The sequence below is a fragment of the Aquarana catesbeiana genome, linkage group LG03 (genome assembly GCF_042186555.1).
Source record: "Aquarana catesbeiana isolate 2022-GZ linkage group LG03, ASM4218655v1, whole genome shotgun sequence".
Classification (NCBI taxonomy): Eukaryota; Metazoa; Chordata; class Amphibia; order Anura; family Ranidae; genus Aquarana; species Aquarana catesbeiana.
In genome coordinates, this window is record NC_133326.1 from 171,633,714 (window position 1) to 171,647,747 (window position 14,034).

General features: G+C 46.1%; 1 protein-coding gene across 1 annotated transcript in view; it reads left to right on the top strand.

Annotated features, from left to right (window-relative positions):
- Window positions 1-14,034, top strand: part of ELAPOR2 (endosome-lysosome associated apoptosis and autophagy regulator family member 2) — a 165,827-nt gene that overhangs the window by 92,692 nt on the left and 59,101 nt on the right. Inside the window, exons 9-11 of the mRNA XM_073619540.1 lie at window positions 62-242; window positions 3,359-3,487; window positions 5,943-6,033. Of these exons, the coding sequence (XP_073475641.1) occupies window positions 62-242; window positions 3,359-3,487; window positions 5,943-6,033 (401 nt within the window). The remainder of the gene's footprint in view (window positions 1-61; window positions 243-3,358; window positions 3,488-5,942; window positions 6,034-14,034) is intronic.

Consider the following 14,034-nt stretch of genomic DNA (forward strand, 5'->3'; position numbering starts at 1 on the left):
ATTACAGACAACACTGATAGCATGGGAATAATATTCATATTTGTTTGCCACTTTTGACTAGACACAAATCATGTATAAATGGATAGAACCAAAAACATGCAGAGAAGACCTTCCTGGTGCCATCCAGCTTCCAGCATCAGGACAAAAGGAGGCATGTCCACCATGCAATCCAGGATTTTACACTAACGGGACATCTACTTGTTCCCCTTGTCCATTTGGGACCTACTCAGATGGAAAACAAGGTAAGATGATTTATAGAAATTGCATCCCAGTCCATAATAACATACATGGCTGGGAAAATCCAATTTTCTTCCTCTTATGCCTACCTATTGGTTATTGAGGCCACCCACCACAATGATTTGCTAATAATGAGATGGTGGGTGGGGACAGGCTTTCGCCTATGGGAGCTGATGAAAATTTGCACACTGGAGCACTTTTGTATTTGGGCATCACATGCCACCCAACAGTAAAACTAAAGTGATTAGGTGATAAAGTACCTTCAGCTGTGCATAAATTGGGTTCATCTGAGATGTGAATGTGCAGGAAATGGGGTGATCTGTGGTGAGATGTGCACGAATTGGGGTGATCTGAAATGTGAAGGTGCACAAATTGGGGTGATGTGAGGTGAGATGGTGCAGAAAATGGGGTAATCTGAGGTGTGATGGTCCAGTAATTGGGATGATCTGAGGTGTGAAGGTTCAGGAGTCGGGGCTGATCTGAGGTGTGATGTGCAGAAATTGGGGTGACCTGAGGTTTGATGGTGCAGGAATTGGGGTGATCTGAGGTGTGGAGATGCAGGAATTGGGGTGATCCGAGGTCTATAGTGCAGGAATTGGGCTGATTTGAGGTGTGAAGGCGCAGGAAGGGTCAGGAGTTGGGGCTGATCTGAGGTCTGATGGTGAAGGAATTTGGACTGATCTGAGGTAGGAGGGTGCAGGAATTGGGCTTATTTGAGATCTAACACTGCAGAAATTGAGTTTGATCTGAGGTGTGAAGGTTCAAGAATTGGGGGTGTTCTAAGGTGTAAAGGTGCAGGAATTGGGGATGATCTGTGGAGAGAATGTGCAGGAGATGGGGTGATCTGAGGTCTATAGTGCAGGAATTGGGGCTGATCTGTGGAGAGAAGGTGCAGGAGATGGGGTGATCTGAGGTCTATAGTGCAGGAATTGGGGCTGATCTGTGGAGAGAAGGTGCAGGAGATGGGGTGATCTGAGGTCTATAGTGCAGGAATTGGGGCTGATCTGTGGAGAGAAGATGCAGGAGATGGGGTGATCTGAGGTTTATAGTGCAGGAATTGGGGCTGATCTGTGGAGAGAAGGTGCAGGAGATGGGGTGATCTGAGGTCTATAGTGCAGGAATTGGGGCTGATCTGTGGAGAGAAGGTGCAGGAGATGGGGTGATCTGAGGTTTATAGTGCAGGAATTCGGGCTGATCTGTGGAGGGAAGGTGCAGGAGATGGGGTGATCTGAGGTCTATAGTGTAGGAATTGGGGCTGATCTGTGGAGAGAAGGTGCAGGAGATGGGGTGATCTGAGGTCTATAGTGCAGGAATTGGGGCTGATCTGTGGAGAGAAGGTGCAGGAGATGGGGTGATCTGAGGTTTATAGTGCAGGAATTCGGGCTGATCTGTGGAGGGAAGGTGCAGGAGATGGGGTGATCTGAGGTTTATAGTGCAGGAATTCGGGCTGATCTGTGGAGGGAAGGTGCAGGAGATGGGGTGATCTGAGGTCTATAGTGTAGGAATTGGGGCTGATCTGTGGAGAGAAGGTGCAGGAGATGGGGTGATCTGAGGTCTATAGTGCAGGAATTGGGGCTGATCTGTGGAGAGAAGGTGCAGGAGATGGGGTGATCTGAGGTCTATAGTGCAGGAATTGGGGCTGATCTGTGGAGAGAAGGTGCAGGAGATGGGGTGATCTGAGGTTTATAGTGCAGGAATTCGGGCTGATCTGTGGAGGGAAGGTGCAGGAGATGGGGTGATCTGAGGTCTATAGTGTAGGAATTGGGGCTGATCTGTGGAGAGAAGGTGCAGGAGATGGGGTGATCTGAGGTCTATAGTGCAGGAATTGGGGCTGATCTGTGGAGAGAAGGTGCAGGAGATGGGGTGATCTGAGGTTTATAGTGCAGGAATTCGGGCTGATCTGTGGAGGGAAGGTGCAGGAGATGGGGTGATCTGAGGTCTATAGTGTAGGAATTGGGGCTGATCTGTGGAGAGAAGGTGCAGGAGATGGGGTGATCTGAGGTCTATAGTGTAGGAATTGGGGCTGATCTGTGGAGAGAAGGTGCAGGAGATGGGGTGATCTGAGGTCTATAGTGCAGGAATTGGGGCTGATCTGTGGAGAGAAGGTGCAGGAGATGGGGTGATCTGAGGTCTATAGTGCAGGAATTGGGGCTGATCTGTGGAGGGAAGGTGCAGGAGATGGGGTGATCTGAAGTCTATAGTGCAGGAATTGGGGCTGATCTGTGGAGAGAAGGTGCAGGAGATGGGGTGATCTGAGGTCTATAGTGCAGGAATTGGGGCTGATCTGTGGAGAGAAGGTGCAGGAGATGGGGTGATCTGAGGTTTATAGTGCAGGAATTCGGGCTGATCTGTGGAGGGAAGGTGCAGGAGATGGGGTGATCTGAGGTTTATAGTGCAGGAATTGGGGCTGATCTGTGGAGGGAAGGTGCAGGAGATGGGGTGATCTGAAGTCTATAGTGCAGGAATTGGGGCTGATCTGTGGAGAGAAGGTGCAGGAGATGGGGTGATCTGAGGTCTATAGTGCAGGAATTGGGGCTGATCTGTGGAGAGAAGGTGCAGGAGATGGGGTGATCTGAGGTCTATAGTGCAGGAATTGGGGCTGATCTGTGGAGAGAAGGTGCAGGAGATGGGGTGATCTGAGGTTTATAGTGCAGGAATTCGGGCTGATCTGTGGAGGGAAGGTGCAGGAGATGGGGTGATCTGAGGTCTATAGTGTAGGAATTGGGGCTGATCTGTGGAGAGAAGGTGCAGGAGATAAAGTGATCTGAGGTCTATAGCGTAGGAATTGGGCTGATTTGAGGTGTGAAGACGCAAAGCTCAGTGTTTATTTCTTACTGTTATTCAAGTCGTTTACAGCATTTCGCTTATAAAAAATTCCTTTTCATAATTGAGTGTGGGAGTTGGCCTTTTTTTTTACGTAGCCGTCATTTTCAATTTTTTTGAAAATATTTTTCAGCACACTGTGTTTAAAAGGTTGCCTACCCCTGCTATAACTTACTTCCTGTTACTTGATGCTTATAAGCAAACTTAATAGCTGTCTTTGCTGTATGTTGATTTGCATTCCCTGTAATTTATTAAGAACCGTGTTGGAATATGTTTCATATCTTTTTTTTACCTGCAGAGTGTATGAAATGTGCCGCTGGCACAGAGCCAGTCCTAGGCTTTGAATACAAGTGGTGGAACATCCTCCCGTTCAATATGAAGACCTCTTGCTTTAATGTTGGAAATTCCAAGTGTGATGGAATGAATGGTAAGCTGCTGCTGCTGTCTGGCAACTGTTATATTCATTTGTAACGATTCATTATTTTTCAAATGAATTGTGTAACATTTGATCAATTATTTTGCAGAGCTTTAAGTCAAGCTAATAAACATTTAGACCAGCTATTTTCAGAGTTTCCTACGGGTTCCTTGAACCATGAGCTATTTGTGCCTGTCAGATAAGCAACCACTGACACCAATGATCTATTTAAAGAGGAACTGCAGTCTGCTTACATAATTCGTAATAAAAACATCTTTACCATTCTGAAGTTTCGCTCCAACCACTTTGCATATTATTTTATATATACTGTGATTCTGTACTTGCCAAATATGCTGCAGAAATCTCCCTCCACTAAGTCCGGCTGCAGCCATTTTAACTGTGGGCAGCTAAAGCTGCTGCCTGTTCACTTCCTGGATTTACACAGACACACAGAGGCACACCTCCAGCTCTGCAGCCATGCACCTCTCATTGGCCCTCTTCTGACTCACTCTCACTCCCTTCCTGGCAAACTCTCACGAGAGTGAGAGAGAGCTGTACATAATGTCATAAGCCTAGGTTTATTACCAGAGAAGAAACAGAAAGTGGGCTGTATAAGGTATTTACTGGCAGAAAAAAAACATTTTACTATCCAAAGTTAAATCAACAAGGGCAGAAGATTTAATAGATGGAAAGTTGAAAAAATGACTGAAGGTCCGCTTTAACTATCTGTAAGGGGCGGGGGTATTCCCAATGACCACACATATAAGGAACATTCTCCCCAGTGACCATCACACTAATATACTGTGATTTTTAGATATAACAATTATTAGTAGAAAAGGTTGAGAAAGGCTGTTTTCAAATTTCATAGCACACAGGCATCATTTTTAGTACAATGTCTCCCTCTACAGGAGAATTATTGTTACTATATTTTTCTGCAAGCCATATTAGTGTGTGCATGTGTGTATATAGTGTATATATAGTTTATGCGTTTGCACAGGTACCAGAGGAGATTAAAGTGGAACTCTAGGCATTTTTTAAATTTTAGGATCCACATTGCTCAATAAATCACTTTATCATATTTTCATAATAAATAATTCAGTAAATTATGCATTTTTACCTGTTGATCAAAAGTTAACACACCATGATATCCTTATTTTAAAAAAGTGACATTTATTTTAATCTGAGCTCAATGAAATTTGAAAATTATGGTCACATGGCTGAAAATAGTTTGCCTTAAGCTGGTGTTAAAGCTTGACTCTAATGTCATATACAATGCACATAAAGTTTTGTGAATTAAAAAAAAAAAAAGAACATGGCACTCTTGGTTTTTCTTATTTAAGCCTAATAGTAAGAAAAATAGGACAAGAGTACTGAAAAAACAAAACACAAGAAAGGTATTTCCAGTGGTACTAATGTTGCCAAAAAAAGGTCACCTTGCAGGCTCATGTCATAATGTGCTAGTATGCACCACATACTAGCACATTATGACAAACTTAGCAAAAAAAGGGATCCCTCTAGCGGCGCGCTGTCACCGGTGACAGGAATTCCATCTTCACCCGGTCTTCCTTCTGGGTTCACGGCTCTGGCCTTTTCAATGGCTGAACCGCAATGATGTCAATCCCACGCATGCGCATGTGAGCCACAATCATGGCCCAGCACTCTCAATGGATGGCATACTCTAGTGTGCCGCTCATTGCACAGTGTGCATGCGCCAGTAATGTCACCGGCTGCTACACATTGGAATATCTTTTAAACGATGTACATTTAGGAGATATTCACTCTTCCTACAGGTAAGTCTTATTATAGGCTAACCCGTAGGTACACGATAAAAGAACTGTGTTTACTACGGCTTTAAAGCTCTACATTAAGTTAAAGTGATTTTAAAGCCTAAACATTTTTTACTCTAATGCATTCCCTGTATTAAAAATATGTTCCAGTACCTGCATTACCACCTCACCCCCCTAAATACTTACCTAAGTCATCAGTTGGTCCAGCGCTGTGCCCTCTGTATTGGCTCCCCGCTCTCACAGGCATTGCTGAGGCAGCAGGAGTCAAATCCTGTGATTAGGGAGTGCGGGGTGTGACTGAGCCGTGCTGCCTGTGTCTATGGACACAGGCAGTGTGCTTTGAAATTGAGACCGTGGGTGTGTCACCATAGGAAGTGGCTTTCTATGGTGGCACACTGAGAAGAGGAGAAGCCTGGAGCGCTGGAGGGAAACCCCAGAAGAGGAGGATCGGGGATTCTCTGTGCAATTCTTTTACACAGAGCTGATAAGTATCACATGTCAACAAATCAAGAAACAATTACATGGGGCAAAATAATTTCACCATATTTTGTGAGATTCCCAGCTTTCTGCATGCAGTATCTTTAGTAATGTAGCTTTGCTTCCACTGAAATAGCAGAAGTCTTGTCACTAGTCTATATTTATGATCTGGTGCAGTGATTGATACAGCCTTTTTTTTGTAGGCTGGGAAGTTGCAGGTGATCATGTCCGGAGTGGATCAGGGGGCTCAGATAATGACTACCTTCTGCTGAATCTGCATATCCCTGGATTTAAGTAAGTTATGCCTGTCGGTCTAGTAAAAATATTTTCCTTTGGTATTTCCTTCCACTTTCTTTACATTTTAATAACTTCTAAGTCATAGCAGTATTTTAAAGCAGGGCAGGTAAGAACATATTAAAGCTGAAGTTTAGTTATAAGGTTTTTGGGCATACACTTACCTGTAATGAGGTGTATCCCTTGTCCTGTTGGTTGCTGGTTACTATAAAAAATCCTCCCTTCGGTGATGCTGAATCCTCCTCAGAGCACTAATCTTCTAGTGCTTCATAGATTAAAGTGGTTGTAAACCCTTACATATACCCAGTAAAGTGACCAGCCTCAGGTGCTAGCAGAGATGAAACAAATACCCCTAAATGAATTGTACCTGTTTATCTGAGGTTTTCTCTTCTCTATATCCGTTCAAAGTGCAGAATATATAAAGCTTGGAGCTCTGGAACAATGTCTTAGGACTTGGTCACTCTTCTCCCTTCACTGTCTACCCACCACCATACACTCTGCACTCCACCCCCTGCACATACTGCCCACCGTTGTACACTCTGCACTCCTCTCCTGCACATACTAACTACTGCCCTATACTCCGCACTCCTCTCCTGCACATACTACCTACTGCTCTACACTCCGCACTCTTCTCCTGCACATACTACCCACTTTTGTAAACTCTGCACTCCTCTCGTTCACATACTACCCACCGTTGTACACTCTGCACTCCTCTCCTGCACATACTACCTACTGCCCTACACTCCGCACTCTTCTCCTACACATACTACCCACTGTTGAAAACTCTGCACTCCTCTCGTTCACATACTACCCACCGTTGTACACTCTGCACTCCTCTGCTGTACATACTAACTACTGCCCTATACTCCGCACTCCTCTCCTGCACATACTACCTACTGCCCTACACTCCGCACTCTTCTCCTACACATACTACCCACTGTTGAAAACTCTGCACTCCTCTCGTTCACATACTACCCACCGTTGTACACTCTGCACTCCTCTGCTGTACATACTAACTACTGCCCTATACTCCGCACTCCTCTCCTGCACATACTACCTACTGCCCTACACTCCGCACTCTTCTCCTTCACATACTACCCACTGTTGTAAACTCTGCACTCCTCTCGTTCACATACTACCCACCGTTGTACACTCTGCACTCCTCTCCTGCACATACTACCTACTGCCCTACACTCCGCACTCTTCTCCTGCACATACTACCCACTGTTGTAAACTCTGCACTCCTCTCGTTCACATACTACCCACCGTTGTATACTCTGCACTCCTCTCCTGCACATACTACCTACTGCCCTACACTACGCACTCCTCTCCTGCACATACTACCTACTGCCCTACACTACGCACTCCTCTCCTGCACATACTACCTACCGCCCTACACTCCTCACTCCTTTCCTACACATACTACCCACTGTTGTACACTCTGCACTCCTCTCGTTCACATACTACCCATCGTTGTACACTCTGCACTCCTCTCCTGCACATACTACCTACCGCTCTACACTTCCGCACTCCTCTCCTGCACATACTACCCACCACCATACACTCTGCACTCCTCTCGTACACATATTACCCACCTCCATACACTCCGCACTCCTCTCCTGCACATATTACCCACCGCCGTAACCTCCGCACTGTACATTTCCTATTTAACATTACCACATTCTGCACTATGTAAGTCATCTCAGACTCTATTTAACTACACCCCTTTAAGCCAAGCCCACTTTTTTCCGCGATGCAATTTGCCCACCACATTTTTATTTTTCTCGATGCCTAGGGCCCGCTTTTGATCTTGCACACGGTCCACTGAATTCATGATGCACCCTTGCTCCCCTGTCAAATTTTTCTCTTGGTATTAGGAAAATTTGTCAGAAGTGATTCAAGCTGATAGCAGAGAAACAGGGCAGTAAACAGAAATGAAACTTAGTGCTCTGGATTGAGACAAGTACACGCTATAGAAGGATATGCTTTGTTGATATTTCATGTCAAAAGTTTACAATCACTTTAACACCCTCGGCTCTACCAGTAAATGGATCGTGCCGCTCCCCTTTCACCCTCATTCAAAAAACTCCTTGTATTATTTTTACATTTTTCAAACATTCTGATGCCCTGTACACACGATCGGACATTGATCGGACATTCTGACAACAAAATCCATGGATTTTTTCTGATGGATGTTGGCTCAAACTTGTCTTGCATACACACAGTCGCACAAAGTTGTCGGAAAATCAGATCGTTCTGAACGCAGTGACGTAAAACACATACGTCAGGACTATAAACGGGGCAATAGCTTTCGTCTCTTAATTTATTCTGAGCATGCATGGCACTTTGTGTGTCGGATTTGTGTACACACGAACGGAATTTAAACGATCGGTTTTTGTTGTCGGAAAATTTTATATCCTGCTCTCAAACTTTGTGTGTCAGAAATTCCTACGGAAAAAGTATGACGGAGCCCCCACACAATTGGAATTTCTGACAACACAATCCGATCGCACTTTTTCCATCGGAAAATCCGACCGTGTGTACAGGGCATGAGAATGGAGGGGAGTGACGGAACAGGAAATGACAGGACCCTCCTCTTTTATTAACAGAATGCTTGGCATTCTGTGAAAAGATACAAGGAGGGGAATTTATAAAAACTGGATTTACCATTCTTCCAATATTCTGTATATACTCGACTATAGGCCGACCCGAATATAAGCCTAATTTAACCACAAAATAACTGGGAAAACTTATTGACTCGAGTATAAGCCTAGGGTGGCAAATGCAGTAGCTACTGGGTAAACAATGCCCATCTGCAGCCTCACTGTGCCCATCTGCAGCCTCACTGTGCCCATTTGCAGCCTCACTGTGCCCACATGTATCATCAGTGCCCATCTGCAGCCTCATTGTGCCCATCTGCAGCCTCATTGTGCCCATCTGCAGCCTCACTGTGTCCATTTGCAGCCTCATTGTGCTCACCTGTATCATCAGTGCCCATCTGCAGCCTCATTCTGCCCATCTGTAGCCTCACTGTGCCCATTTGCAGCCTCACTGTGCCCACCTGTATCATCAGTGCCCATCTGCAGCCTCATTGTGCCCATCTGCAGCCTCATTGTGCCCATTTGCAGCCTCATTGTGCCCATCTGCAGCCTCACTGTGCCCCCCTGTATCATCAGTGCCCATCTGCAGCCTCATTGTGCCCATCTGCAGCCTCATTGTGCCCATTTGCAGCCTCATTGTGCCCATCTGCAGCCTCACTGTGCCCATTTGCAGCTGTACCTGTGATAACTAAAACAGCGGGTGTCTCCCGCTGTGTCATGCAGTCTGTTCGGTGGCCATCCATTGTAACAAAGTCCCTCCTCCTCCTCGTCCGTTATACGGAACACTGATACAGTTTCCCAGCATTGTATCAGTGTTCCGTCTATCACCGACGAGGAGGAGGCGGGGCTTTGTTACAATGGACGGCTGCCAAACAGACTGCATGACACAATGGGAGACACCTGCTGTTTTAGTAATCACAGGTACAGCTGCAGATGGGCACCCTCACTCGAGTATAAGCCGAGGAGGTGGTTTTCAGCCTAAAAAATGTACTGGAAAAACTCTGCTTATACTCGAGTATATACGGTAAGCGTTATTTGACATATTCTGTATGATAACCTCTTGTTTGTACAAATTATCCAGAAAACAATAAAAATTATGAAAAAAATTTTAAAAACTCGAGCAGCCAGAATCTGGAACCATTGTACAAGGAACCAATCAGTCTCTTTCATTAATTTTTAAAAGCTTAACAGACCAAGCTGAAGATAGAAACTGCCTGATTGTCATGTAAAGCTTCTCCAGATTCTGTCTGCTTCAGTTCTGATAAATTTCCCCTAAGGAGTTTGGTGTATGCAGAAGTTGAACGGAAATAGCGCAGTCTTCCACTTTTAGGGCCAAAGGCAGTTACCCCATGCAGCACTGGAAGTTCACTGCTGTGAAAGAAGGATTTTTACAGTAACCAGCAGCCAGCAGGACATAGGATGCACTTCATTAGAGATAACATGATCCTGGTGCAGTATACCCAACAACATTTTGAACTAAACTTCAGCTTTAAATAGGCTTTCACAAATGCATGTTCCATAAGGGTTTCATATGACTACTGCTTCTGAAGCTGATATGTCACATTTTACCAATACCATTGTGAATGTTCAGATCTGTGACAGGCAGGACACCAAGCTAGGCTGGCTCAGCAGGCTAATCACCAGGCCAGATTCCCTATTATACAAAGTAGGCATGGATCTTTAGGCAGCAGGGCCGAACAGGTGGCTTTTTCTGTATAACTTTTGGCCACACATTGCTTTATACACCTTCAGTACAAATAGTCATCTCATATAAGGTTTTATATGCATGATTTTTATTTGTTTATGGCGCTCCAAGGTGTAGCATTTGTCGAACCCCTGTGAACCAAAAAAAATGAACCGTGAAATACAGCACACAAAAATTGTGCATGAAGATACAGAAATGGCCAAACATCCGAAGTTGAAGGACCTCAAACTTTGATCCCCCTGGGATACAAGGTGCCTGACAGGGGCAAGATACTCCATGGAACATAGAAGAGAACAGCACAGGGCGCAAGGATTAGCAAATATTAAAAACAACACTTTGATGTACGTTTATTAAACTGGAAAGTTTTTTCTCAGATCAGTTCTCAGAGGAAAATGATCTCCTCTTCAGTTCTCAGAGGGAGGACAGAGGAGAAGTTTTTCCTCTGAAAATGGCTGAGATCAATGTAAAAGTTGGTGGGCTGCCTGTAATCTCGTGAGATATTGTAAGATTACAGTACAGCCGAGTTCAAAAAGTGAAATTAAAGTTTAAAAGAACATGTAAAGAAATGTACAGACACATAACTAATTAAATATATATATATATATATATATATATCTAATTGCCTAATTGCAACAGCTCCACCTCTGAGCTGGTGAATCTAGAAGGGAGATATTTCATTGTAACGGCTGTGAGATCTTCAGATCTCACTTTCATAAACTGGCCATTTGTGACAGAACGGTCATGTACTAGAGGAAGAAGGAACATGTTCTCTGCTCCTCATCTCAGCTACATAAACCCGGAACACACCAGAGCTCAGGATCACGGCTGATCTCTGTTTCATAAACGGACACCTTTATTATGCAGACTCACTTACATCTGAAAACACGAGTGGAAAGCATGTGCAGAGGCAGCAATCCTGGGGACTGGATTATTAGTTCCACATGCATACGAATACAGACAGGGACCAACGCTGTATCCTGGCCTAGGCCGACAAGGCCCAGGCCTAGGGCAGCACTTTGCAGGGGGGGCAGCACGGAAAGAGTCCCCACTAGCTTGCGCTTCACTGTTAGTGTAGCGCCAGTCTTATGGGGCGGACTGGGCTGAGAGGCAAATTAGTCTAGCGCCTCCATAAAGCGGCCGCACTGCTTCTGGTATGCAGGTGGCTGGCATTCCGCAACTGGAGGGGGGGGGGCACTTCATATTTTGACTGTCCTATTATCATCAGACCAAAGACCTTCCTTACTGTGCTATATGTTTTCTGCTGCACAATTGGCATGGTTATATCTTCTTAGTCCTCTCCATAAAATTATTAGAAATTTGTGCTTAAATTAGAACTATAGGCAACACTTTTTTTTTCATTTTGGATAGAATAAGGGAGGGTTATCACCCCTGTCAGTTTATTTTTTACCATCCCTGTCCCATTGTAGAGACTTCCCTTCACTTCCTGCCCCATAGCCAAACAGGAAGTGAGAGGAAATCTATGCAAAGTAAGGGAATTCATACCCCCCCAGGCCTTAAGAACTAGTGTCCCCACTCGAAAATTTCAGGACGGGTCTTAAACAGCAAGGGGTGTGGCCTTGACAGGAAGTGGTGGGTCATATTTAAATTAGAGGGTGCACAAGTTTAGACCAGCCTAGGGCAGCACAAAACCTAAATACACTACTGTCAGGGACCCACCAATGGGGTGGATGGTCAGCGGCGTCCTTGGCTGTCCACTTGAGCCACTGACAGGGAGCAGGTGCACATCACTGGACAAAGGGGGGCAGGCAGCAACGCATTTCTGAGGCTCTGCCTCATTTTTAAAGCTGGCCTGCGATTGGGAGAACAGGTCTTTTTGTAGTCTATTGCCGACACAGTCTTTTTAATACTTGCTAATTCTTGCGCCCTGTACTGTTCTCTTCTATGTTCCATTTAACCCAGAAATGGAACTTCCGCGGATCAGATTCCTCTCCCCCTATGGTGCCACATTTGGTACCTTTCAGGGGGGAGGGAGAAGCGGATACCTGTCAAATCCAGGTATCTGCTCTCACTTTCGGGGTGAACTAAGCTATGTCCGGTCCTCCTCCCCCCCGCTGCCTTCTGGAAGACACATAGGTCCCAGAAGACAGCAGGGACCATTCAGAAAGCACTTTGCGCATGCGCAATAGGAAACAGGCTGTGCAGCCGTAAGGCTTCACTTCCTGTTTTCCTCAGTAAGGATGCCGGCGCTTGCACCCAGAGCTTAGGGACGGTCGGCTTCGGGTGCTGACATCACGGCCACATGGACAGGTAAGTGTCCATATATTAAAAGTCAGCAGCTGCAGTATTTGTAGCTGCTGACTTTTTTTTTTTACCCAGGATGAACTCCGCTTTAAATAAGGTTTATGTTTGGGATTACAGAATTTCATAATGCTGACTCCTGGGCTGACAGGGGGAGAGAGGGAGAGAAGACAAGGGACATGGGAAATTATTTGTACATAAGTACACTGTAAATAAATAAGACATCCCCTGAAAATAAGCCCTAGTGTGTTTTTTGTAAAAAAATTTGTATAAGACCTGGTCCAATCAGCTGGTTCTAATGGGCGTGGTTCATGTGAAATAGTGGGTGTGGCTTAAATGGGCGTGGCCTAAAGAGGGTGTGGTTAGAGTCTGAGATGAATGGGGAGAGAGGAATGACGGGACAGCAGCCCCAGATCCTACACAACAATAGAAATATGTGTATTCTAGAAAGTTTAACAATCAGCAGAAGAAGATACTCCAAACACCTGGTGTAAACGCTTCAATCATCCTGGCACCATGATTGTTATGGTGTCAGGATGATTGAAGCGCATTATTTCTATTATTACATTGTAATATAAAATTAAATCATTCAACTCACCATAATGCCGAATCAGTGGGATCCCTGAGCGTGTCACCTGCCACGTCGCCTGCCACCAGCAGAGTCCATCCTTGCATCAGGTGCCACCAGCAGAGTCTGTCCTTGCATCAGGTGCCCCTAGCAGAGTCCGTCCTTGCATCAGGGGTCCCCAGCAGAGTCTGTCCTTGTATCAGGTGCCCCCGGCAGAGTCCCTCCTTGCATCAGGTGCCCCCAGCAGAGTCTGTCCTGGCATCAGGTGCCCCCAGCAGAGTCAGTATAGACCTCCTCAATGCAGAACCCCCTCCATCAGTGCAGACCCCCTCAGTGCAGACCCCCTCAGTGCAGACCCCTTCCATCAGTGCAGACCCCCCTCCATCAGTGCAGACCCCCTCAGTGCAGACCCCCCTCCATCAGTGCAGACCCCCTCAGTGCACACCCCCTCCATCAATGCAGACCCCCTCAGTGCAGACCCCCCTCCATCAGTGCAGACCCCCTCAGTGCAGATCCCCCTCCATCAGTGCAGACCCCCTCATTGCAGACCCCCCCTCTATTAGTGCAGACCCCCCTCAGTGCAGCCCCCCCTCTATTAGTGCAGACCCCCCTCAGTGTAGCCCCCCTCTATTAGTGCAGACCCCCCTCAGTGCAGACCCCCCCTCTATTAGTGCAGAACCCCCTCAGTGCAGACCCCCCCTCTATTAGTGCAGAACCCCCTCGGTGCAGACCCCCCCTCTATTAGTGCAGCCCCCCTCAGTGCAGCCCCCCCTCTATCAGTGCAGACCCCCCTCAGTGCAGACCCCCCCTATCAGTGCAGACCCCCCTCTATTAGTGCAGGCCCTCCTCAGTGCAGATCACCCCCTCCA